Below are 27,890 nucleotides of genomic sequence, written 5' to 3'. Positions count from 1 at the left end.
AAAAAAAGAACAAAAAACTAGTATAAACTTTTAGGAATTAAAAATATGATATTATATATAATCAGTAAAAGACTTGGTAGATAAAGGTGTCACAATGTCTTAGAAAGTAAGATAAAAAGATAAAGTGATATAAAACATTAGACTAAAGATAATCAGAGGATCAATCAAAGAAGTTCAACTAGCAAGAGAGAACACCGAAAATAGAGAGAAGAAAATTATCAAATAACCAAGCCAAGAAAATTTCCCGAATCAGGCACATCACTGTGAAATTTCAGGACTCCAGGAAAAAAAAGACAAATCTTAATACCTTTCAGACTGAAAAAGGACATCACAATCAGAGATTAGAAACTGAGACATAAGAATTCTCAACCGTAATACTGGAGCTAGAAAATAATTTCATAACACTAAGTAGAAGGCAGATAAGTGGTAACTTTGGTGAAGGGTATTAAGAAGAAAATAATAATAATAACAAACTTACATCATTCCTCAAAATTCTTAATGAAAATTATCTCCAGTCTAGAATTGTATACCCTAAGTTTGACAGTAGAATAAATGTATTTTCAGACGTGCAAGATCTCCGAAAATTTCCCTCTCATTCACTTTTTTCTCAGCATATAAAGAGTAAAGATATACCAAGATAAGGAAATAAAGATGAAGGAGTGATCAGACTCAAGTGATCCAACACAGAAGAATGGAATTCTCAGAATGGTGATGAAGGGGGGTCCCAGGATAAAAGCTGTGCAGCAGCACTTAAGTTGGAGTAGAAAGATGTAAGGATCCAGAAAGGGTATCTCCAAGAAGGGAGGGGGAAAAAAAAAAAAGAACTGAAAGATTATCAAACATATCTGCCTCCAAAATTGAGCTCCAGACTCAGAGTTTGGGGATAAATGATGGGTACATAGAGAATTAGGTAAAGAAAAAACGAATAAAAAAACAGAATAAACAAACAACAAAAAGAGGCAATTATTAGCTCAAAGAGAAAATGGTACTAAAAAGGCAATGTAACTGTGGTACAGAACATGGTTCACTTGCAAACAATATTTATATAGTCATAATAAACATTAAATTACTGATTTAACCTAACTGAGAGAATGACAGGAATATATACATGGGGGTGATTTAAGACAGTTAAACTCCAACTTTGTTTAATGTACTGTCAATAGATAATTCCTGAAAATAAGAAACCAATAAATAGTAAGAATTCCTTGAATTGTTTTCTAATAATCTTGTCCTCTACCCTACTTAAGCCTCTCATTCCCTTGGTCACACCATCACACCAATAACAGCAATCTTCCCAGAATATCGACTGCCCGCATCCCTCTCTCTGGGATGATGATCCCCTAACATTCTAGATTAAACTCTCTAGTACTTCAACACCATTGATCCTTCAGCTCCGCTGTTACTCCCAATACATTAACCCCACTACCTTTTTACTAGCTCTTATTCCCTTGATGTACTCTCTTCCCTCCTTTCCTAGTGATTAATCAACATTATCACTCTCCTCTTAACAGTATTGATTCCTGATAAAATTGTTCTAAGTTTTTGTTCTAAGGACAGGATCCTTCTGTTTCTAATATCATTAAGTAGTTTTTCTCTATTATATTAGCAAGGTTATTCAAAAGAAATTAGAAAGGAAGAGAGTTAGATATAGAGGCTTACCGTACTATCCTGTCTTTTATTTCAATCTCTCATGGGAAAATTAAGCTTTTTATAACAGGAGGGCTGAGGGAATTCAGGAAAAATGAGAAATTTCATAGCTCTTATGTTTTAATAAACATTAATAAAGACTAAATTCTTTAAGGAAATATAAAAAAAGATAACCTAGTAAGAATAAAAAGAACACAGAACTGATAGTCAGTAGACTTCATTAAGAATCCTGGCTTGTACCCTGGACTAGTTATTTAATCTCCAGGCTGTAATTTCCTTATCTATAAAAATGCTAGATATCACATCAGCAATCAATTTTTTTTTTTTTTTAAGTAGCAAAATTTAAATGACATCTTATACACAACCCCAAAAACAAAAACAAAAAGACAGGGATAACTCTGAAGCTGCTTGACTTCCCCTCTTCACACTTCTTTTCTGTATTGCCTCCTGAGACAATTCTACCCTAAAGTTCCCAGGAACATAATTTCAACTGGATCATTTCTAGAGTACTTTACAACTCTTAAGAAAAACAAAACAAAACAATGAATCTTTGCCTCTTGGAAAGGATGGAAATAGCACAGAGAATTTATATTCAGAATGGCATAGAAAATGAACTTGACATTTGAGTCAAAACACTGGACACGAACATGTCAATTTAAAACCAAACTTCTTTGTAAATAATATCTGACATCATACATTATAAAAGATTAAAAAAAAGACTAAAAAGGCACATAAAAAACTAAAATGTACCATGTAAACGGGAGGAGATATCATTATAGGAAGCATAGTCTCTGCCCAGAAGTTTATAATCAAATTAGAGACACAAAACATGCATGCCAGGAACCTACAAGGCCTGAGGATAAATATCTTTACTTAACCACGGAGTGTCTTCAAAGTTTCAAAAAGGAAAATTACCCCAAAGTAGTAAGAATATCTGACATCGTGGGGAAGAAAAACATTTCAGGTAAAGAACACCCAATCAACAGTTATTACAGTCTTTCTAGTTTTTAAGCTTGTGGTTTGAGTAATTCTCAATTATTTTCTCTCCTTTTTTTTTCTAGGCTTATATCGTTTTCTGCTGTTCCTCTGTGCCACCTCCATTTTTCTCTCATTCATATTAACACTGAGGAAAGAGAATCTATTTAGAAGTTAGGACACTGAAGATCTAGTCCCAGTTATTTTGGTTCCCAAGTTTCATCAACTACAAAATTACAGTAAGACAGTGAATTACTTTTAAAATGTACAACTCTATAAAACAATAACTTGGCTATAAGAGAAATCTTCTAGCCAACCATTTTCCCCTAACACTTATATAATACTAAATAGGGTAATAATTCTCTCTCTTAAGTTTCATTTTATCATATCACTTGTCAAAAATCCTATAATTACTTGAAATAGGCTCTGAAATGAAAATGACCTTTAACTATTAGTCTTCCACCATCTAAATGCTCTTTAACTATACTCATAGCCATATATCAACAAAGCTCAGGGCTAAAGAAGAAATCAGTATCACTGAGTGGCTAAAACATATCAAGTATGACAAAACATTTTAATATACACTATCTCAGTTTTCCTTCCTAACAGACCCATGAGTATTACATTCTTATCCCCATTTCAGAAATGGTTAAACCAATGCCCATGAGTAAAATTATGTAACTTGCTCACTATCAAACAGCTATGAAGTAGCAGCTTCAAAGTCAATGTTATAGCAAACCTATCACCTACATTAAAAGTGAGTGGAGACTTTTTGGAAGATGGAAGCATGAACAGTTCTACATTTCCTTCTCCCCACACCATCACCAAAACAACCAGAAAACTCAACTTCAAGATCTTTAGATGTTTAGAATGCAACTGGAAAGTTGCAGCAACAAGATGAACGCTACAATAAGAAAACAGCAACTTTTAAACAGTAGAAAAACTTTCTACTGTCTGTGTCCTTCCTTCTCCTTGGCTCTGTGGCAGCAGATTGGAGATCATCCTCTCAGAGAAGAGAGCTTCTCTCTAGCTCTGGAGCAGAGCAGACATTGCTTTTGCTAGTAGACTGTTGTGCGCATCTCTTCTGATGTCCGGGGATTGCATAAAGAACTGAAGAGGGACGATCCTCCCCATTTATCCTACCTCTGTGCTCTCATTGGCGGGTGGGGGGGGGGGGTTGAAGTTATGAGCAATGCCTAAAGGCTGTGATAACCCTTAATCACCTAGAACTATACTGTGTGACTGAAGCATAGAACAGGCTTTTATGGACCAAAGGACAAGCGCCAGTGTTAAGAGTTTCTTGAACAATTTAGCCCTTTCAAAACCATTGTGAATACAGGGGAACTGAGAAAGCCACACACAAGCACTGAGCAAAATGCATATACACTGAGTATGTAAGAAAACTCTACACTGTCATCTCAGACAGATCCCTACAGACCCAAGCTGTAAAGACTTGAGAGATGGAGTTTTTTGTTTTCTGTTACCCCTTTTTAGTGGAGTACAAGAAAATCTCTTTCAAAACACTAGCTGGACACAGGCTAGGAAACAGAGTCCTTGTTGTCCAAAAAAGGCCAGGAGAACATTGTTACAAAAATTGTAAGGAAAGGGTGTTGAACAGACGAACTACAATAGCATTAATAAAATTCCCTAAGGAAGAGGAAAAATCTGAAACTTAGACCTAATGCATGATAACATTCAAAAGTCTGAGTTTCAACAAAAAACCACAAGGTATGCAAAGAAAAAGGAAAGGATGACTCATTCAAAATAACGAAATCAAGAACAAAAACTGTCACTATGGAAGCCTGGATAATGGACAGACTACAGGACTTTAGAACAACAGTATTAAATATGTTCAAAGAACTCAAGAAAAACACGACAAGGAACTAAAGGAAATCGGGAAAAAGATACATAAACAAAAAGAGGATATCAATAAAGGGACCCCGTAACCAAACCTGTTGCTGTCGAGTCAATTCCGACTCACAGCAACCCTACAGGACAGAGTTGAACTGCCCCCATAGAGCTTCCAAGGAGTGCCTGATGGATTCGAACTGCTAATCTTTTGGTTAGCAGCCATAGCTCGTAACCACTATGCCACCAGGGTTTCCCAGTAAAGAGAAAGACACTATAAAAAGGAAGAAAATAGAATTTCTGGAGCTGAAAAGCTCATAGCAACCCTATAGAACAGAGCAGAACTGTCCCATAGAGTTTTTAAGGAGCACCTGGTGGATTTGAACTGCCAGCCTTTTGGTTAACAGACATAGCACTTAACCACTGTGCCACCAGGGTTTCCTCAGTAAAGAGACAGACAGTATATAAAGGAAGAAAACAGAATTACTGGAGCTGAAAGTACAATAATGAAAATAAAGAATTCTCTGGAGGGACTCAGCAGAAGATTTGAACTGGCAGATGAATCAGAGAACTTGAACATAGGGTAATTGAGATTATCAAGTTTGAATAAAGGAAAAAAATTGAAGAAAAGCAGACAGGGTCTAACAGAATCATGGGACACCATCAACTGAATCAGGTACTACAGGAGTCCAAGAAGGAGAACAGAGAGAGACAGAAAATATATTTGAAGAAACACTGGCAGAAAACTTTCCAAATTTGATGAAAAACAAGAATCTACACATACAAGAAGCTCAGCAAACTCCAAGTAGGATAAACCCAAAGAGAATCACACCAAGACACATAATCAAACTTTCAAAAATGAAAGATATAAGGAGTATCCTAAAAGCTGCAAGAGAGAAAAAAATCGTCACACACAAGGGATTCTCCATAAGATAAAGTACCAATTTCTCCAAAGGCACACTGGAGACCAGAAGGTAATTGGATGACACATTTAAAGTGCCTGAAAGAAAAGAACTGTCAACCAAGAATTCTATATCCAGCAAAACTGTCTTTCAAAAATGAGAGCAACATTAAGACATTCTCCTACAAACAAAAAGCTGAAGAAATCCATTATGACTAGATTTGCCTTACAAGAAATGGTAAAGGGAGTCCGTCCTTCAGAATGAAAGGGAAGGACTAGACAGGAACTTGAAGTCATATATAGACAAAAGATCTTCACCAAATATAATTTTATTGGCAAATATAAAGATCAATTTTGTGTTATTTTTGGTTGGCACCTCTAGCTGTTATATCCTACATGACTTATAATGAAAAACAAACAAGTATAAATTTTGATACTAGACACATGATGTATAAGGATATAATTGGAGAGAAAAACAACATGAGGGTAGGGGAGAAAAGTGGCATAAGAATAGAGTGCATGTTATTGAAGTTAAGCTAGTATCAATTTAAACCAGGTAGTTATAAATTTAAGATATAAATAAAATCCTCATAACAACAAAATAAGTTATATAAAAATATATATACAAAAGGAAAGGGGATGAAAATGATCCACTAAAAAAAAAAATCAAATAAGCACAAATAACAGCAGTATTGGAGGAGATGAAGAGCAAAGAATATATAAGACACACAGAAAACAGAGAGCAAAATAGTCTAAGTCATTCCTCATCAATAATTACTTTTTATTTTATTTTTTTGTGTGTTTTAAGTGAAAGTTTACAAATTACGTCAGTCCTTCATACAAAAATTTACATACACCTTGCTATACACTCCTGGAAACCCTGGTGGCGCAGTGGCTAAGTGCTACGGCTGCTAACCAAAGGGACGGCAGTTCGAATCTGCCAGGCGCTCCCTGGGAACTCTATGGGGCAGTTCTATTCTGTCCTATAGGGTCACTATAAGTTGGAATCAACTCCACAGAACTGGGCTTTTATATACTCAAAGTTGCTCTCCCCCTAACGAGACAGCACACTCCTTCCCTCCACCCCGTATTCCCCGTGTCCACTCAGCCAGCTTCTGTCCCCTCTGCCTTCTCATCTCCCCTCCAGACAGGAGCTGCCCGCAGAGTCTCATGTGTCTACTTGAGCCAAGAAGCTCACTGCTCACCAGTATCATTTTCTGTCTTAATCTCCAGCCCAATCCCTATCTGAAGAGTTCGCTTTAGGAATGGTTCCTGTCTTAGGCTAACGAAAGTACTGGGGAACCATGACCTCCAGAGTCCTTCTAGTCTCAGTGACACCATTAAGTATGGCCTTTTAATGAGAATTTGGCGCCCGCATCCCACTGCTCACCTGCTCCATCAGGGATTCTCTGTTGTGTTCCCTGTCAGGGCAGTCATTGGTTGCAGGTACCACAGTTCTTCTGGTCTGAGGCTGATGCAGTCTCTGATTTATGTGGCCCTTTCTGTCTCTTGGGGTCATAATTACCTTGTGTCTTTGGTGTTCTTCATTCTCCTTTGCTCCAGGTGGGTTGAGACCAATTGATATATCTTAGATGGCTGCTTGCTAGTGTTTGCTCATTAGCGTTTAAGATGTCATACGCCACTCACCAAAGTGGGATGCAGAATGTTTTCTTAATAGATTTTATTATGCCAACTGACCTAGATGTCCCCTGAAGCCATAGTCCCAGACCCTGCCCCCTGCTAATCTGACCTTTGAAGTGTTCCACTGTATTCAGGAAACCTCTTTGCTTTTGGTTTAGTTCAGTTGTGCTGACCTCTCCTGTACTGAGTGTTGTCTTTCCCCTCACCTAAAATAGTTCTTGTCTACTATCTAATTAGTGAATACCCCTCTCCCTCCCTCCCCACCCTTGTAACCACCAAAGAATATTTTGTCTGTGTTTAAACTACTTGAGTTCTTATAATAGTGGTCTCATACAGTATTTGTCCTTTTGCAACTGACTAATTTCACTCAGCATAATGACTTCCAGATTCCTCTATGTTATGAGATGTTTCACGGGTTCATCATTGTTCTTTATCGATGCGCAGTATTCCATTGTGGGAATATACCATAATTTATTTATCCATTCATCCATTGATGGGCACCTTGGTTGCTTCCATCTTTTTGCTATTGTAAACAGTGCTGTGATGAACATGGGTATGCATATATCTGTTCGTGTAAAGGCTCTTATTTCTCTAGGATATATTCCAAGGACTGGGATTGCTGAATCGTACGTTAGTTTTATTTCTAGCTTTTTAAGGAAGCGCCAAATCGATTTCTGAAGTGGTTGTACCATTTCACATTCCCACCAGCAGTGCATAAGCGTTCTAGTCTCTCCACAACCTCTCCAATGTTTATTATTTTGTGTTTTTTGGATTAATGCTAGCCTTGCTGAAGTGAGATGGAATCTCATTGTAGTTTTGATTTGCATTTCTCTAATGGCTAATGATCCTGGGCATTTCCTCATGTATCTGTTAACTGCCTGAATGTCTTCTTTGGTGAAGTGCCTGTTCATATCCATTACCCATTTTTTAATTGGCTTGTCTTTTTGTTGTTGAGTTTTTGCAGTATCATGTAGATTTTAGAGATCAGACGCTGATAGGAAACGTGACAGCTAAAAACTTTTTCCCAGTTTGTAGATAATCTTTTTACTCTTTTGGCGAAGTCTGTGGATGAGCATAGGTGTTTGATTTTTAGGAGCTCCCAGTTATCTAGTTTCTCTTCTGGTGTTTGTACATTGTTAGCAATGCTTTGTATGCTGTTTATGCCATATACTAGGGCTTCTAGCATTGTCCCTATTTCTTCTTCCATGATCTTTATCGTTTTAGATTTTATATATAGGTCTTTGATCCATGTTGAGTTCTTTTTTGTGCATGGTGTTAGGTACGGGTCTTCTTTCATTTTTTTGCAGATGCATATTTAGTTATGCCAGCACCATTTGTTAAAGAGACTGTCTTTCCCCATTTAACAGACTTTGGGTCTTTGTCAAATATCAGCTGCTTATATGTGGATGGATTTATGTCTGGATTCTCAATTCTGTTCCACCGGTCTATGTATCCATTGTTGTACCACTAACAGGCTTTTCTGACTACCGTGGTGGTAAAATATTTTCTAAAATCAGGTAGTGTGAGGCCTCCCACTCTGTTCTTCTTTTTCAGTAATTCTTTACTTATCCAAGGCTTCTTTCCCTTTCCAAATGAAGTTGGTGATTTGTTTCCCCATCTCATTAAAAAAACGTTGTTGGAGTTTGGATCAGGATTGTATTGTATCTATAGATCGCTTTCGGCAGAATAGGTATTTTTACAACACTGAGTCTTCCTATCCAAGAGCAAGGTATGTTTTCCTACTTATATAAGACTCCTGGTTTCTTGCAGTAGTGTCTTGTAGTTTTCTTTGTATAGCTCTTTCGTCTCTGGTTAGATTTATTCCTAAGATTTTATCTTCTTGTGGGCTACTGTAAACGGTACTGATTTAGTGATTTCCTCTTAGACATTCTCTTTGTTGATGTAGAGGAATCCAACTGATTTTTATGTTTTTCGTGTATCCTGATACTCTGCTGAACTCTTCTATTAGTTCCACTAGTTTTCTTGCAGATTCCTTAGGGTTTTCTGTGTAGAAGATTATGTCATCTGAAAATAAAGATACTTTCACTTCTTCCTTACCAATCTGGATGCCCTTTATTTCCTCATCTAGCCTAAATGCTCTGGCTAGGACTTCCAGCACAATGCTGAATAAGAATGGTGATAAAGGGAATCCTTGTCTGGTTCCTGTTCTCAAGGGGAATTCTTTCAGACTCTCTCCATTAAGGATGATGTTGGCTGTTGGCTTTGTATAAATGTTGTTATTTTATGTTGAGGAATTTTCCTTCTACTCCTATTTTGCTGAGAGTTTTTATCAGGATTGGGTGTTGAACTTTGTCAAATGCCTTCTCTGCATCAATTGATAAAATCATGTGGTTCTTGATTTTATTTTTATGATGGATTACATTGATTGTTTTCCTAATGTTGAACCATCCCTGCATACCTGATATGAATCCCACTTGGTCATGGTGAATTGTTTTTTTGATACGTTGTTGAATTCTGTTGGCTAGAATTTTGTTGAGGATTTTGCATCTAAGTTCATGAGGGATACAGGTCTGTCATTTTCTTTTTTTGTGTGGTGTCTTTATCTGGTTTTGGTATCAGGGATATGCTAGCTTCACAGAATGAGTTTGGGAGTATTCCGTCCTTTTCTATGCTCTGAAATACTTTTAGTAATAGTGGTGTTAATGCTTCTCTGAAAGTTTGGTAGAACTCTCCAGCGAAGCTGTCAGGGCCAGGGATTTTTTTATGTTGGAAGTTTTTTAATTACCTTTTCAATCTCTTCTTTTGGTATGGGTTTATTTAGTTATTCTACCTCTGTGTTAGTTTAGGTAGGTAGTGTGTTTCTAGAAATTCATCTATTTCTTCTAGGTTTTTAAATCTGTTAGAGTACAATTTTTCATAGTAATCTGATATGATTCTTCAAATTTCAGTTGGGTTTGCTGTGATATCACACATCTCATTTCTTATTTGGGTAATTTGCTTCCTTTCCTGTTTTTCTTTTGTCAGTCTGGCCAAAGGTTTATCAATTTTGTCATTTTTTTTGAAAGAACCAGCTTTTGGTCTTGTTAAATCTTTCAATTGTTTTTCCGTTCTCTATTTAATTCTGCTCTAATTTTTATTATTTGCTTTCTTCTGGTGTCTTTTGTTGCTTTCTATTTGTTCAAGTTATAGAGATAATTCTTTGATTTTGGCCCTTTCTATTTTTTGTATGTGTGCATTTCTTGATATAAATTGAGCTCTGAGCATTGCTTTAGTTGTGTCCCAAAGGTTCTGACAGAAGTATTTTCATTCTCACTGGATTCTATGAATTTCCTTATTCCATCCTTAATTTCTTCTATAACTCAGTCTTTTGTGAGCAGGGTATTGTTCAGTTTCCAAGTGCTTGGTATCTTTTCTCTGCTTTTTTTTTGTTATTGATTTCTACTTTTATGGCTTTATGGTCAGAAAAGGTGCTTTGTAATATTTCGATGTTCTGGATTCTGTTAAGGTTTGTTTTATGACATAATATGTGGTCTATTCTAGAGAAGGTTCCATGTGCACTAGAAAAGAAAGTATACTCGGCTGCTCTTGAGTGGAGTATTCTGTATATGTCTATGAGGTCAAGTTGGATGACTGTGGCATTTAGATCTTCCATGTCTTTACTGAACTTCTTTCTGGATATTCTGTCCTTCACCAAAAGTGGCATGTTGAAGTCTCCTACTATTATTGTGCAGCTGTGTAACTCATGTTTCATTGCTGTTAGAGTTTGTTTTATGTATCTTGATGCCCTGTCATTGGGTGCATAAATATTTAATATGGTTATATCCTCCTAGTATATCATCCCTTTAATCATTATATAGTGTCCTTCATCCTTTGTGGTGGATTTAACTTTAAAGTCTATTTTGTTAGAAATTAATATTGCCACTCTTGCTCTTTTTTGATTGTTGTTTGCTTGATATGTTTTTTCCATCCTTTGAGTTTTAGTTTGTGTGTGTTTTTAAGTCTAAGGTGTGCATCTTGTAGGCAGCATATAGACGGATCGTGTTTTTTAATCCATTCTGCCACTTTCTGTCTCTTTATTGGTACATTTAGTCCATTTACATTCAGTGTAATTATGGATAGGTATGAGTTTAGTGCTGTCATTTTGATGTTTTTTTTTGTGTGCGTTGTTGACAGCTTCTTTTTTCCACTTAATTTTTTGTGCTGAGTAGTTTTTCGTTATATAATGTCTTTTCCTCTTATTCACTGTTGTTGATTTTGTTTCTGCGGAGTCTTCATGTTTTTCTTGTATCTTATTTTGATGTTTAGGATTGTTAGTCTCCTTTGTAGTTACCTTAATATTTCAATAATTACTTTAACTGTAAATATATTAAACTGTCCAATCTAAAGGCAGATATTGGCAGAATGGACTAAAAAAAAAAAAAAAGGATGATTCATCTATGTGAATATAATACACACACCTTTGACCCAAAGACACAGGCTAAAAGTGAAAAGAACGTATATATGGAAAAAAATACTCCACACAAACAGTAAATAAAAGAGAGTAGGGTGGCTATACTAATATAAGACAAAATAGACTTTAAGTCAAAATCTGCTACAAGAGGCAAAGACATTATATAACGATAAAAGGGTCAATTCATCAACAAGATATAACAATTATATATGCTTTCTAACATCAGAGGCCCAAAACACATGAAATAAACACTGACAGAATTGAAAAGAGAAATAGACAGCTTATAATAATTGGCGACTTCAACATACCACCTTCAAATAACAAACATACAGAAAAAAAGATTAATATTGAAATTGAGGATTTGACAAACACTAATATTTTTATAAACCAAATAGACCTAGCAGACTGTTATGGATTGAACTGTATCCCCCCAAAATGTGTATCAGCTTGATTGGGTCGTGATCCCCAGTATTGTCTGGTTGTCCATCATATTGTGATCTGATGTGATTATTCTATGTGTTGTAAATCCTAACTTCTATGATATTAATGAGGCAGGATTACAGGCAGTTATGTTAAGGAGGCAGGAGTCAATCTACAGGATTAGGTTGAATCATGAGTCAATCTCTTTTGAGATATAAAAAAGACAATTGAGTAAAGAGGAAAGGGACTTCAGACCACCAATAAAGAAGAGCCAAGAGAGGGGCGTGTCCTTTGGACCCTGGGTCCCTGTGCTGAGAAGCTCCCATAGCAGGGTAAGATTGATAACAAGGACATTCTCCCAGAGCCAACAGAGAGAGAAAGCCTTCCCCTGGAGCTGGAGCCCTGAATTTGGACTTCCAGCCACCTTAGACTGTGAAAGAATAAATTTCTGTTTGTTGAAGCCATCCACTTGTGGTCCTTTTGCTATAGCAGTGCTAGATAACTAAGACACAGACATATATAGAACACTCCTGTCAACAACAATAAAATGCACATGCTTCCCTAGTGTGCATGGATCATTTTCCAGGATACAAGTTTCAATAAACTGTAAAAGACTGACATTATTCAAATATCTTCCCAATGACAATGAAATGAAACTGGAAATCAGTAACAGAAGGAAACTGGAAATTACACATATATGTGGAAATTAAACAACACACTGTAAAACAACCAATGGGTCAAATAAGAAATAAAAAGGATAATTACAAAATACATAAAAACAAATGAAAAAGAAAGCACAACATACTAAAACTTATACGATGCAGCAAAATTTATAGCATAAAGTGTCTACATTACAAAAAAAGAAAGATCTCAAATTAGTAACCTAAGTTTATAATTGAGGAATTAGAATAAGAAGAGCAAATTAAGCCCAAAGATACCAGAAGGAAGGAAATAAAAAAAGATCAGAGCAGAGATAAACAAAACAGAGAACAGAAAAGGAATAAAGAGAATCAACACAACCAAAACTTGGTTCATTGAAAAGATAAATAAAACTGACAACCATTAGCTAGTCTGACCAAAAAAAAAAAAAAATTAGAAGAGACAAAAAGAATTAATATCAGAAATGAAAGTAGGGCTATTACTACCAAACCTACAGAAATAAAGGAATTACAAGATAAGGCAATAGACAACTGCACAGCAGCAAATTAATCTAGAGGGAATGGACAAATTCCTAGAAACACATAAACTACCTAAATTGACTCAGGAAGAACAGAAAATCTCAACATACTCATAACAAGGGAAAAGACTGAATTAATAATCCAAAACGTCTTAACAATGAAAACTCCTTGACCAGATGGCTTCATTGCTGAATTCAACCAAACATTTAAAGAAGAAATTACATCAATTCTTCTTGAACTCTTCTTGAACTCTATGAGGACAGCATTACCCTATTATCAAAACCAGACAAACACAAGAAAAGAAAAAAAGCAAAACTGCAGACTAATATCCCTTATGAATATAAAATAAATAAATAAACCCATTACCAGTGAGTTAATTCCAATTCATAACAACCCCACAGGACAGGGCAAAACTGCCCCATAGGGTTTCCAAGGAAAGGCTGGTGGATTTGAACCACCAACCTGTTAGCAGCTGAGCTCTGAACCACTGTGCTACCAGATGCAAAAAAATTCTCAACAAAATATTAGTAAATTGAATTGAATATCATATGAGAAGGATTATACATCATGACCAAGTGGGGCTTATCCCAGGAATGCAAAAATGGTTCAACCTAAGAAAACTAATTAATGCAATATACCATATTAATAACAAAGGGAAAGAACTATATGAATCATCTCATTGGTGCAGAAAAGGCATTTGAGAAAATCTAACGCCCTTTCATGATAAAAAACAATCAACAAACTAGGAGTAGAAGGGAAATTCCTCAACTTGATAAAAGGCATTTATGAAAAATCCATAAATGACAACATAATCGATGGTGAACGACAAAGTTTTTCCCCTAAAATGAGGAACAAGACAAGGATACCTGTTCTCATCACTGCTATTGAACACTTTACTGGAAGTTCTAGCTAGAACACTTAAAAAAAAAAAAAAGAGGAAAAACAGATAGAAAAGTATCCAATTCAGAAAAAAAGAAGCAAAACTCTATTAACAGATGACCTGATTCATAGAAAATCCCTAAGAATTCACAGCTAACAAAGAATACCATCAAAGTCAAAGGGAACAAGATCAACAGGCAAAGATCAGTTGTGCTTCTGCATACCAGCAAGAATTAAATACCTAGCAATAAATTTAGAAAGACAGTAAAGAAAGAAAAGACCAAAATGGATGCCAGAAGACACTGTGAAACTTGCCCTTGAATACAGAATAGCTAAAGAGAAAGGAAAAAATGATGAAGTAAAAGTGCTGAACAGAAGGTTACAAAGGGTGGCTCAAGAAGACAAAGTATACTATTAAAATGAAATAGGCAAAGACCTGGAGTTAGAAAACCAAAAGGGAAAACATACTTGGCATTTCTCAAGCTGAAAGAACTGAAGAAAAAATTCAAGCCTTGAGTGGCAATACTGAAGGATTCTATAGGCAAAATATCGAATGGCACAGGAAGCATCAAAAAAGGACAGAAGGTTTATACAGATTCACTGTACCAAAAAGAATTGGTGGACGTTTAACCATTTCAGGAGGTGGCATATGATCAAGAACCAATGGCAGCGAAGGAAGAAGTCCAAGTAGCGCTGAAAGAACTGGCAAAAAACAAGGCTGCAGGAATGGATGGGATACCAACAGAGATGTCTCAACAAAGAGATGCAGCACTGGAAGTGCTCTCTCGCCTACGCCAAGAATTTTGGAAGACAGCTACCTGGCCAACCAAGTGGAGGGGATGCATAGTTGACCCCGTTTCAAAGAAAAGTGATCCAACAAAATGTTGAAATTATCGAATAACCTTATTAACATCAAACACAAGTAAAATTTTCCTGAAGATCATTCAAAAGTGGTTGCAGCAGCAGATCTACAGGGAACTGCCAGAAATTCAAGCTGGATTCAGAAGAGGACATGGAATGAGGGATGTCACTGGTGATGTCGGATTGTGGCTGAAAGCAGAGATACTAGAAAGATGTTTACCTATGTTTTATTGACTATGCAAAGGTATTTGACTGTGTGGAACACAACAAATTATGGATAACACTGAGAAGAATGGGAATTCCAGAACTTAACTGTGCCCATAAGGAACCTGTACATAGACCAAGAGGCAGTTATTCAAACAGAACAAGGGGATACTGCGTGGTTTAAAAGCAAAAAGGTGTGCATCAGGGTTGAATCCTTTCACCGTACTTATTCAATATGTATGCTGAGCATGTAATCAGAGAAGCTGGACTATATGAAGAACACGGGATCATGATTGGGGGAAGTGTCATTAACAATCTGCATTACATAGATGACACAACCTTGCTTGCTAAAAGGGAAGAGTACTTGAAGCATTTAGTGATGAAGATCAAAGACTGCAGCTTTCAGTATGGATTACACCTCAACAGAGAAAACCAAAATCCTCACAACTGGACCAATAAGCAACATTATGATAAACAGAGAAGAGACTGAATTTGTCAAAGATTTCATTTTATTTGGAGCCACATCAATACCCATGGAAGCAGCAGTCAAAAAATCAAATGATGCATTACACTGGGCAAATCTGCTCCAAAAGACCTCTTTAAAGTGTTAAAAAGCAAAGATGTTTTCAATCACCTCATATGCATGCAAAAGTTGGCCAATGAATAAGGAAGATCGAAGAAGAATTGATGCCTTTGAATTATGGTGTTTGAGAAGAATACTGAATATACCATGAACTGCCAGAAGGACTTAGAAACTCTAAGGGGCAGTTCTGCTCTGTCCTATAGGGTTGCTATGAGTCAGAATCTACTCGATGGCACTGGGTTTGGTTTTAGTTTGGCCAGAAACAACAAACCTGTCTTGGAAGAAGTACAGCCAGAATGGTCCTTAAAGGCAAGGATGGCAAGACTACATCCCACATATTTTGGACATATTATCAGGAAGGATCAGTCCCTGGAGAATAACATCATACTTGGTAAAGTAGAGGGTGGGCAAAAAAGAGGAAGACTCTCAACGAGATGGATTGACACAGTGGCTGAAACAATGGACTCAGCCATAACATTGATTATGAGGATGGCTCAGGAATGGGGACTGTTTTGTTCTCCTGTGCATAGGGTCACTATGAGTCGGAACCAACTGGATGGCACCTAACAACAATAGATTTAACCAAGGAAGTAAAAGACATATTGAATGAAAACTACAAAACATTGCAGGAAGAAATTAAAGATACCCTGTGTCCATGGACTGAAAGACTTCATCTTAAGCGTTCAACACTACCCAAAATGATCTATAAACACAATCCTTATCAAAATTTGAAAATTCTCAAATTTATATGAAATTGCAAGGGACCCTGAATAGCCAAAGCAATCTTGAAAAAGAAAAACACAGTAGAAAGTCTCATGCTTCCTGATATTAAAACTACAATAATCAAAACAGTTTTGTATTGGTTTAAGGACAGATATACAGAGAAGTGGAAGAGAACTGAGAGTCCAGAAATAAACGTGTACATTTGTGGTCAACTGATTTTTGATAAGGGTAACAAGTCTATTCACTGGAGTTAAGAATTGAAGAGATATTGAAGAAATAAATCATTTTGGGACAACTGGATCTCCATACGCAAAAGAATGAAACTGAACCCATACCTTACACCATAACCAAAAATTAACTAAAAATGAGGTAATGACCTAAGTATAGGCACTAAAACCACAAAACTATTAGAAGAAAAGATAGGGGTAAAATTTCAAGATCTAGTTTTTGACAATGGATTCTTAGACAGGCCACCAACAGCTCAAGCCACAAAAGACACAAGAGATAAACTGGACTTAACCAAAATTAAAAACTTCTGTGCATCAGAGGACATTATCAACAAAGTGAAGAGACAACTCAGAGAATGGGAGAAAATATTTGGCAACCATATGTACTGGACTGAATTATGTCCCCTGAAAATGTGTTGTAAATTCTAACCTCTAGGGCTCTGGTTATAATTCCATTTGTGAATAGGTTCTTTGTTATGTTAATGAGACAGACTTGGTATAGGGTGTGTACCTGAGTCAATCTCTTAATAAAAGTAGCACATTAAGGAAGCAGAAACAGGGGAAGACAACTGCCAAGCCACATGCTGATTTCAAAGGAACCAGGAAACAAGCTGAAGAGACAAGGACCTTCTCCTAGATCTGACAGAGAAAAGCCTTTCCCTAGAGCTGGCACCCTGAATTTGGACTCTAGCCTCCTAACTTTGAGAAAATAAATTTGTTTGTTAAAGACATCACTTGTGGTATTTCTGTTATAGCAGCAGTAGATAACTAAGACACTATATATCTGATAAGGTTTAATATCTGGAATATATAACATACTCCTACCACTAAACAACAAAATGACAAATAACTCAATTAAAAAATGGGCAAAGGACTTGCACAGAAATTTGTCCAAAGGAGACAAACGGCCAACAAGCACATGAAAAGATGCTCAACATCATTAACCACTGTTGCTGTTGTTAGGTACTCTTGAGTCAGTTCTGATTCATTGTGATCTTATATATAACAGCATGAAACACTGCCCAGTACTATGCCATCCTCACAATTGTTGCTATGTTTGAGACCATTGTTGCAGTCACTGTGTCATTCCAACTCTTTGAGGGTCTTCCTCTTTTTTGTTGATCCCCTACTTTACCTAGCATGACGTCCTTCTCCAGAGACTGGTCTTTCTTGATGATGATGTTGTTAGGTGCCGTCCAGTTGGTTCCAACTCATAGCAACCCCATGTGCAACAGAACACCGCCCAGTCCTGAGCCATCCTTACAACTGTCGCTATGCTTGAGCTCACTGTTGCAGCCACTGTGTCAATCCACTTTGCTGAGGGTCTTCCTCTTTTCTGCTGACCCTGTACTCTGGCAAGCATGATGTCCTTCTCCAGGGACTGATCCCTCCTGACAACATGTCCAAAGTATTTAAGACATAGTCTTGCCATCCTTGCTTCTAAGAAAGCACTCTGGTTGAACTTCTTCCAAGACAGATTTGTTTGTTCTCTGGCAGTCCATGGTATATTCTTCGCCAACACAATTCAAAGGCGTCAATTCTTCTTCGGTCTTCCTTATTCATTGTCCAGCTTTCATGTGCATATGATGCCATTGAAAATACCATGGCTTGGGTCAGGCACACCTTAGTCTTCAAGGTGACATCTTTGCTCTTCAACACTTTAAAGAGCTTCTTTGCAGCAGATTTACCCAACGCAATGAGTCTTTTGATTTCTTGACTGCTGCTTCCATGGCTGTTGATTGTGGATCCAAGTAAAACGAAATCCTTCACAACTTCTATCTTTTCTCCATTTATCATGATGTTGCTCATTGGTCCAGTTGTGAGGATTTTTGTTTTCTTGATGTTGAGGTGAAATCCAGACAGAAGGCTGTGGTCTCTGATCTCCATTAGTAAATGCTTCAAGTCCTCTTCACTTTCAGCAAGCAAGTTGTGTCATCTGCATAATACAGGTTGTTAATAATGCATCTTCCTCCAATCCTGATGCCCTGTTCTTCATATAGTCCAGCTTCTTGGATTATTTGCTCAGCATACAGACTGAATAGGTATGGTGAAAGAATACAACGCTGATGCACACCTTTCCTGACTTTCAACCAATCAGTATCCCCTAGTTCTGTCCGAGCAACTGCCTCTTGATCTATGTAAAGGTTCCTCATAAGCACAATTAAGTGTTCTGGAATTCCCATTCTTCACAATATTATCCATAATTTGTTATGATCCACACAGTCGAATGCCTTTGCATAGTCAATAAAACACAGGTAAACATCCTTCTGGTATTCTCTGCACTCAGCCAGAATCCATGTGACATCAGCGATGATATCCCTGGTTCCACGTCCTCTTCTGAAACTGGCCTGAGTTTCTGGCAGTTCCCTGTCGATATACTGCTGCAGCCGTTTTTGAATGATCTTCAGCAAAATTTTGCTTGTGTGTGACATTAATGATATTGTTCTATAATTTCCACATTCGGTTGGATCACCTCTCTTGGGAATAGGCATAAATACGGATCTCTTCCAGGCAGTTGGCCAGGAAGCTGTCTTCCATATTTCTTGGCATCGACAAGTGAGCACCTCCAGCGCTGCATCTGTTTGTTGAAACATCTCAATTGATATTCCATCAATCCCTGGAGCCTTGTTTTTTGCCAACGCCTTCAGAGCAGCTTGGACTTCTTCCTTCAGCACCATCGGTTCCTGATCATATGCTACCTCTTGAAATGGTTGAACATCAAGTAATTCTTTTTGGTATAATGACTCTGTGTATTCCTTCCATCTTCTTTTGATGCTTCCTGCATCGTTTAATATTTTCTCCATAGAATCCTTCACTATTGCAACTCGAGGCTTGATTTTTTTTCTTCAGTTCTTTCAGCTTGAGAAATGCCAAGCATGTTCTTCCCTTTTGGTTTTCCATCTCCAGCTCTTTGCACATGTCATTATACTACTTTACTTTGTCTTCTCGAGAGGCCCTTTGAAATCTTCTGTTTAGTTCTTTTACTTCATCAATTCTTCCTTTTGCTTTAGCTGCTTGACTTTCGAGAGCGAGTTTCAGAGTCTCCTCTAACATCCATCTTGGTATTTTCCTTCTTTCCTGTCTTTTCAATGACCTCTTGCTTTCTTCATGGATGAAGTCCTTGATGTCATTCCACAACTTGCCTTCAGTCACTAGTGTTCAGTGTGTCAAATTTGTTCTTCAGATGGTATCTAAATTCAGGTGGGATATACTCAAGGTCATATTTTGGCTCTCATGGACTTGCTCTGATTTTCTTCAGTTTCAGCTTGAACTTGCATATGAGCAATTGATGGTTGGTTCCACAGTTGGCCCCTGGCCTTGTTCTGACTGATGATATTGAACTTTTCCATTGTCTCTTTCCACAGATACTAACGCGTCTGTCAGTTTGTTGTACTGTAGGGGCTTGCCTGTTGCTGTGATGCTGGAAGCTATGCCACCGGCATTCAGACACTAGCAAGGTCACCCATGGAGGACAGGTTTCAGCTGAACTTCCAGACTAAGATAGACTACGAAGAAAGACCCAGCAGCCTACTTCTGAAAAGCATTAGCCAGTGAAAACCTTATGAATAGCAGCAGAACATTGGCTGATATAGTGCTGGAAGATGAGCCCCCCAGGTTCGAAGGCACTCAAAAGATGACTGGGGAAAAGCTGCCTTCTCAAAGTAGAGTTGACCTTAATGATGTGGATGGAGTAAAGATTTCGGGACCTTCATCTCCTGATGTGGCATGACTCAAAATGAGAAGAAACAGCTGCAAATACCCATTAATAATCAGAACGTGGAATGTATGAATTATGAATCTGGGAAAATTGGAAATCATCAAAAATGAAATAGAACACATAAACATCAATATCCTAGGCATTAGTGAGCTGAAATGGACTGGTATTGGCCATTTTGAATCAGACAATCATATCGTCTAAAAAAATATGCTGGAAATGACAACTCAAAGAGGAATGGTGTTGCATTTATCGTCGAAAAGAACGTTTCAAGATCTGTCCTGAAGTACAACGCTGTCAGTGATGATATTCATACGCCTACAAGGAAGACCAGTTAATACAATTATTATTCAAATTTACACACCAACCACTAGGGCCAGAGATGAAAAAATAGAAGATTTTTATCAGCTGTTGCGGTCTGAAATTGATCAAACATGCAATTAAGATGCATTGATAATTACTGACGATTGGAATGTGAAAGTTGGGAACAAAGAAGGATCGGTAGTTAGAAAATATGGCCTTGGTGACAGAAACAATGCCGTAGATCAAATGATACAATTTTGCAAGACCAACAACTTCTTCATCGCAAATACCTTCTTCCACCAACATAAACAGCGACTACACACATGGACCTCGCCAGATGGAACGCACAGAAAGCAAACTGACTACATCTGTGGAAAGAGACAATGGTCCTTCTTGATACAATGTCCAAAGTAAGTGAGATGAAGTCTCACCATCCTTGCTTCTAAGGAGCATTCTGGCTTTACTTCTTTCAAGACAGATTTGTTCGTTCTTCTGGCAGTCCACGGTATAGTCAACATTCTTCACCAATACCATAATTCAAAGGCATCAATTCTTTGGTTTTCCTTATTCATTATCCAGCTTTCACATATATATGAGGCTACTGAAAATACCATAGTTTGGGTCAGGCGCACATTAGTCATTAATCATTAGGGAAATGTAAATCAAAGCCACAATGAGGTATCATTTCATATCCCATAAGATGACTGTTATCAGAAAAACTAACAAGTTTGGAGAAATTGGAGCCTTCAGACATTGCTGGTGGCCATGTAAAATAGTGCAGCCTCTGTAGAAAACAGTTCGAGGGTTCCTCAAAATGTTAAGCATAGAATTACTATGTTGTTGTTGTTAGGTGCCATCCAGTTGCTTCTGACTCATAGCAACCACACAGGACAGAGTAGTACGGCCCCCAAAGGGTTTCTAAAGGAGCAGCTGGTGGATTTGAACTGCTGACCTTTTGGTTAGCAGCTGAACTCTTAACCACTATGCTACCACGTCTCCACAGAATCACTGTATGACCCAGCCAATTCTGTTCCTACGTGTACACCCAAAAGAATGCAACACAGGGACTGAGATACTTATCGACCAATATTCACTGCAGCGTTATTCATAACAGCCAAAAAAAGAAACAACCCAAGCGTCCTCAACAGATGAACAGATAAACAAAATGTGGCATATCCATACGGTAGAATCTTATTTTATTATTTAGCCAGATAGAGAAATAAAGTTTTGACATGGATGAATCTTGTAAATATGCAGAGTGAAGTGAGTCAGACACAAAAGGATAAATAGTGTATGATCCCACTTTTAAAAAACATCTAGAATAGGCAAATGTATAGAGACAAGTATATTAGTTTTTACCAGGAGCTGGGAGGCAGGAAGCTGGAGCCCTGGTGGCGCAGTAGTTAAGAGCTATGGCGAGCTTCGGTGAGTTATGGCTGCTAACCAAAAGGTCAGCAATTTGAGTCCACCAGCCACTCCTTGGAAACCCTGAGGCAGCTCTACTCTGTCCTATGGGGTTGCTATGAGTCGGAAATGACCCAATGGCAGTGAGTTTTTTTTGGGGGGGGGGGGCGGGGGGAGAAAGGACAGTTATTTCCTAAGGGGTATAGAGTTTCTGCTTAAGGTGATGAAAAACATTTGATAATGGATGGTGGAGATGGTACACAGTATGATTAATGTAATTAATGTCCCTAAATTATATACTTTAAAAAAAAACAAAACAAAACAAAACCCAGGGCCGTTGAGAGTCAAGTCTGACTCATAGCGACCCTAAAGGACAGAGTAGAACTAACTGCCCCACAGAGTTTCCAAGGAGTGCCTGGTGGATTCGAACTGCCATCCTTTTGGTTAGCAGCCATAGCACTTAACCACTACGCCACCAGAGTTTCCAAAATTATACACTTAAGAATGGCTTAAATGGCAAATATTTTCTTATGTATATTTTACCACAAAAAAAAAATTGTTTTAAAAAATGAGTAGGAACTGAAAGAAACATTTTATTGTCGTAAATATTTATATGTATTTATACAGTTTAGAAAGAAGACTCAAAAATAACAAGACATGTAGATTACGTCTATGTAGGCTAACAACCCCAACTGTATTTCTCTCCAGTGGACTTATATTGGTCTAAATACTTAGTTGGAAACCCTCGTGGTGTGGTGGTTGAGAGCTACGGCTGCTAATCAAAAAGTCGGCAGGCGTTCCTTGGGAAGTCTATGGGGCAGTTCTACCTTGTCCTATAGGGCTGCTATGGGCTGGAATCAACTTGAGGGCAATGGGTTTTGGTTTAGACACTTAAACAGATAATTTAGAGCATGTGACAAGTATTAGTTCTACTCCTACTGTGAAGGAAAAAAATCTCAAGAGCTGAAAAAATCTCTTAGACGTGTAAGCTTTTGTTCATACAAGAATTGCCTTCAACTCTTACAAGTCGCTCACTGAACTTTATTGTTGGAAAATGAATGTAGACTTTTATGGACAGTTTCAGACACAATGGCAAAGAGCATGCAACTAATCAGATATATACTAAAAAGCCAATGAAATATAATTTCCTTGAGGGAATCTTGAGAGACCTTGTTTATGTTGTTCCATGCTAATCTACCACCTGGAAGAGCCTGGAACACAGTAGATACCGACGAATTATTTGTTGATTAAATGATTTAATGAACAAATGAATGATCCTAAACCAGGGAATGAATGAGAGGACAAAAATAGTGTTCTATGAAGATCAGTACATTACTTTCGTAAAAACAGCCAACACTAATTAAATTCCTAATGCTCTTCTAAGATTTTTACATGGATTTAATCCTCATTTCAGTGAGGCAGATAGTATTAAATATAAGGAAACTGGTATACAGAAAAGGTTAAGCATTTTGCTGAAGTATGTACAACATTTCAGTAGCAGAGCCAGTATTTGAAAAGTAATGATAAGGGGTTGAACTAGAGTGCTGGCTGTAAAGACAGAAAAAGATAAACTAAAAAGAAATTAAAAGTAGAGTCTAAACCAACGATTGCCAAAATATTTTCACAAATCATATCATCATAAAGCATTATAAATCTGCTTTCACTAATACATATAATTTTTAAAATGACATAGGTACCATCAGTCTGTATACTAAATGATGGAAGAACTTAAAATTTTATATGGTTAAGTTTTAATTTTCTTTTCCCACCCCCAAATGGATAGAGTATAAATTTTTAAAATAACAAAGGTTATGGTCATGGATTTAAAACTACTGTGGACCAAGTTAATCTTTGCTAGGTTCTACCACCACAGACTGCACTCTGGGCAGTCACTGACGAAAACCACAGGAACAAACAAAAGACTGGTTGACTAAGCGTGATAGTTCATTTGAGACTGTTGTTGCTGTCATTAGGTGCTGTCCAGTCAGTTCTGATTCATAGGGACTCTATGTACAACAGAACGAAACACTTCCCAGTCCTGTGCCATACTCACAATTGTTGTTATGCTTGAGCCCATTGTTGCAGCCACTGTGTCAATTCATCCTGTTGAGGATCTTCCACTTTTTCTCTGACCCTCTACTTTACCAAGCATGACATCTTCTAGGGACTGATCCCTCCTGATAACATGTCCAAAGTATGTGAGATGTAGTCTCGCCATCCTTGCTTCTAAGAAACATCCTGGCTGTACTTCTTCCAAGACAGATTTGTTCATTCTTTTGGCAGTCCATGGTATATTCAATACTCTTCACCAACACTATAATTCAAAGGCGTCAATTTTTCTTCTAACCTCCTTATTCATTGTCCAGCTTTCCCATGCATATGAAGTTACTGAAAACACCATGGCTTGGTTCAGGCACACCTTAGTCTTCAAGGTGACATGTTTGCTTTTTAACACTTTAAAGAGGTCTTTTGCAGCATATCTGACCAATGCAAGGTGTTTTTTTTTTTTTTTTCTAACTGTGGGGGAAGAGTTTTTCTAGACAGTTAAAAAAAATTTACTTATTCTAATGGAATTTGTATATATTGCTTATGAATACAAACATACTCCTTTGATTTGCTTGTTTTGAAATTTTTGTATTATGGGTGATGAAAGTTAAAAAATATAATCTTAAGCTATTTCTAATATAGTTATATGCAGTTACAATTATGTCACCTCATAAAAGAAATTTCTTGATGTTTAATGAAGATCTTAAATCTCTCCAGATTTTTTTTTATTCTAAATGAAAGCAGGTGTTGAATATTGTCACATCCAGATATGCTGAAATTACTAAAATATTAAATAAGCTACCAGAGTTTGAAGTAGTAGCCAGATGTTTTCAGTTTCAAAATATCACGGCTTGGGTCAGGCGCACCTTAGTTCTCAAAGTGACATCTGTGTTTTTCAACACTTCCAAGAGGTCTTTTGCAGGAGATATGCCAATGCAACACGTTGTTTGATTTCTTGACTGTTGCCTCCATGGGTGTTGATTGTGGATCCAGGTAAAACGAAATCCTTGACAACTTCAATCTTTTCTCCATTTATCACGATGCTGCTTATTGGTCCAGTTGTGAGGAATTTAGTTTCTCTGTGTTGATGTGTAATCCATATTGAAGGGTATAGTCTTTGATCTTTATCAGTAAGTGCTTCACGTCCTCTTCCTTTCTGGCAAGCAGAGCTGTGTCATCTGCATATCACAGGTTGTTAAGGAGTCTTCCTCCAATCCTAATGCCCAGTTCTTCTTCATGTAGTTCAGCTTCTCCAATTATTTGATCAGCATACAGATTGAGTAAGTACAGTGAAAGGATACAACCCTGACGCATACCCTTCCTGATTTTAAACCATGCAGTATCTTCCTGTTTTGTTTGAGACTATAACCTACAAATGGTGAGTCACAAAAGTCACTCTAGTTGTTAGATAATGCATCACTAAAGTAAACAATTATATTCCAGTATTAGATTTCACCTGGTTACCAACCTTTCAGATTAATATAAACTGCACATCTTTAGAACACTGTAGAAATAAAAACTACTGCTGTAAACTGAAATTCACTTGTATTTTAAAGTAGATTTATGCAGATGAGAAACGTCAAAGATACATAAATTCTTCTTTTATTCTGTTAAGAGTAAAACTTCTTACTGAAAATTTCTAAAAAAGAAAACTTACTGAAAACTAATTATAAAAAAATGACAATTCAAATAAAAAGTTTCTCATCTTACCCTGTCTAGTTCCAGTGTAAACTTCTGGTCCCATGACTGATTTGAAATGGGTTTCCAGCTAGTTTGACCAACCACAGTATTATCAAGCTTCAAAAAAGCACAGATGTCATCTGTAATTAAAATTTATAAGGTTGCTTAAAAACTTTAAAACCTTTAAAATAAAAGTACTTCTGTTTAATAGCAACAAAAGTCTTATGAACCTCTGAAAATAAAGAAGCTTTTGAATATTAAACAGCTAGGTTTATATATACATACACTCCATAAGACCATCCTGAATTGTCACTTGTGTTTGATAAAAACACAAATAGTAACTGCTATCTACTTTGTTTATATTAGAATGTGACTGAAAAGACAGCAGCTGATAGCAGTTGTTTGTGGTACTGTGTGTGTCAGTATCATTTATACTGTTTTCTTCCCTTCTACAGTTCTATTTCTAGAGGTTGTTGCCTTAATTCTTTCACATTTTTCCCAAAGCATCTGTCTATACACAGGAAAGCACAGACATACTCACTTTTGTAGTCTATACAGGCTGAACTGTGTCACATGCCTTTCCCCCAAGTTACAGATTTATATCATAATCTATAATTATATTTTAGTATGTCCTCAAAGTACTTTGTGACCCTTTTGGATTTTATGCAAATGCTCACATAGCCTGCTTCCCCTCCTCCCTTCCCATTTAAGGTACTACTGGGATACTAGGTTGGTATCCCAGTAAACATGTTTGGTCTAGTGGTTAGTATTAGCTATTATCAAAATTTCAATGTTAACTTGGAAGCATCACAAAACCGTTCAAAGAATCAAGTATTTCTGTAAGAAGTACACATCTCATAGCCTCTGTAAACCTTTCATTTTGCAGAAAGATTGATGCTCAATACTTCATTCTTCCATAAGAATTAATGCTATATGCCATTTAATCTTCTAAAATACTTTCAATAAAGTAAATTTTGTTGCTTTTTTTGTTTTCCTGTCATTCCAGATTTTAGTATTTTAAAGTTAAATTTTGGAAATCATAATTTTAAAGTTTTTGTCTAACTTTCACTCTTCCCATTCTTCTGTTCCTACTGCTAAGTCCTTTATGTAGGCCCTCTTTTTTTTTTTTTTTAATGTGTTATATAATTAAAAAAAATGTAGTTACTGAACTGGACAAGTCATCAGTTTTTAGGAGATTTCGGCTACTTCCACTTTTACTTTTACTTGTTCTGCTCATGAACGAGGATCTGGTTTCACTTGGACTCCAGCCAGGTAGTGCAACTGATGCAGCTTTTGATCGTCCAGGGACATTCTCTAGGATATCTTGGCATCCCATAAGACGAACTTCCAAAGTACCTGTTAGCATAAACAAATATCAAATAAGAATGTCAATTTTTAATACACAGAATTATGTCCCTGTTAACCTATTCTTAAGGAAAAAAAAAAAATCTGCTAACAAAAAACTATTCTCCTAGACAAGCTGTAAGGTAGCTATCACTTTTCCTGTTATAATGAGAAAAACCCATTCAAAACTCCTAATTAAGGCAACTATAATTTTTTTTTTTTTATCTTTTATATATTTATCTTTTATGTTATGGAAAAGAATAGTACCTTTCAAGAGCTGTTGGTAGGGCATAAAACAAGTTATAGAAACTTCTTGTGTATCTAAATACTTGTATCTAATAATTACATGAAAGAATTACAGAATCATGTGGCTAGAACATGCGATAGGTAAAAATTAAAGCAAAAATAATATGCAATTGGCAATAAACCTAAGAAATTAGAAACAAGGAAATCTGTGAATATTAGTTGTATTTAGTAGTTATATACTTAACACAGAAAAAGACTTAATAGTTTTTTTTGCACAAGGAAACTTGTGTTCTTTTACTATATGAGATGTAAAATGACATTATCTTTTCATTCTAATAGTTTACTTAGTCAAATGAATTAACCCAGCCCCCAGTGCCGTCGAGTCGTTATTTACGAGTTGTAAATACCTAAGCACAAAAGAACTGCAATTCCCTTAGGTACACAAGTACTAAAGATGTTCACAGGAAAATGAGAAACTGAGTTAGGCTGCCTGGAGATACAGTTTTGTCATCATTTGGGCTAGACCTGATGTACCATAAAAAACAGTGGTGCTTCAGTATTAAAAAAAAAAAAAAGAGTGCACATAGCATAATACTTTTGTAAGAACGTTTCCTGGTAAGGGCTGTCACGTCAAATTTAAATTATTAAAACTTA

The 27,890-nt window shown here is 36.8% G+C and overlaps 1 protein-coding gene across 2 annotated transcripts in view; it reads right to left on the bottom strand.

The window, feature by feature from the left end:
- PKN2 (protein kinase N2) overlaps window positions 1-27,890 on the bottom strand; it is a 194,808-nt gene that overhangs the window by 40,916 nt on the left and 126,002 nt on the right. For both annotated transcript variants that reach the window (XM_049879693.1, XM_049879694.1), the window contains 2 exons: window positions 26,817-27,002; window positions 25,677-25,786 (listed from right to left, as the gene is read on the bottom strand). In XM_049879693.1, the coding sequence (XP_049735650.1) occupies window positions 25,677-25,786; window positions 26,817-27,002 (296 nt within the window). The remainder of the gene's footprint in view (window positions 1-25,676; window positions 25,787-26,816; window positions 27,003-27,890) is intronic.

The sequence above is a fragment of the Elephas maximus genome, chromosome 3 (genome assembly GCF_024166365.1).
Source record: "Elephas maximus indicus isolate mEleMax1 chromosome 3, mEleMax1 primary haplotype, whole genome shotgun sequence".
In the NCBI taxonomy this organism is placed as follows: domain Eukaryota; kingdom Metazoa; phylum Chordata; class Mammalia; order Proboscidea; family Elephantidae; genus Elephas; species Elephas maximus.
Note: the sequence above shows the minus strand (reverse complement) of the source record. Positions and strands in the feature narration are given on the sequence as shown.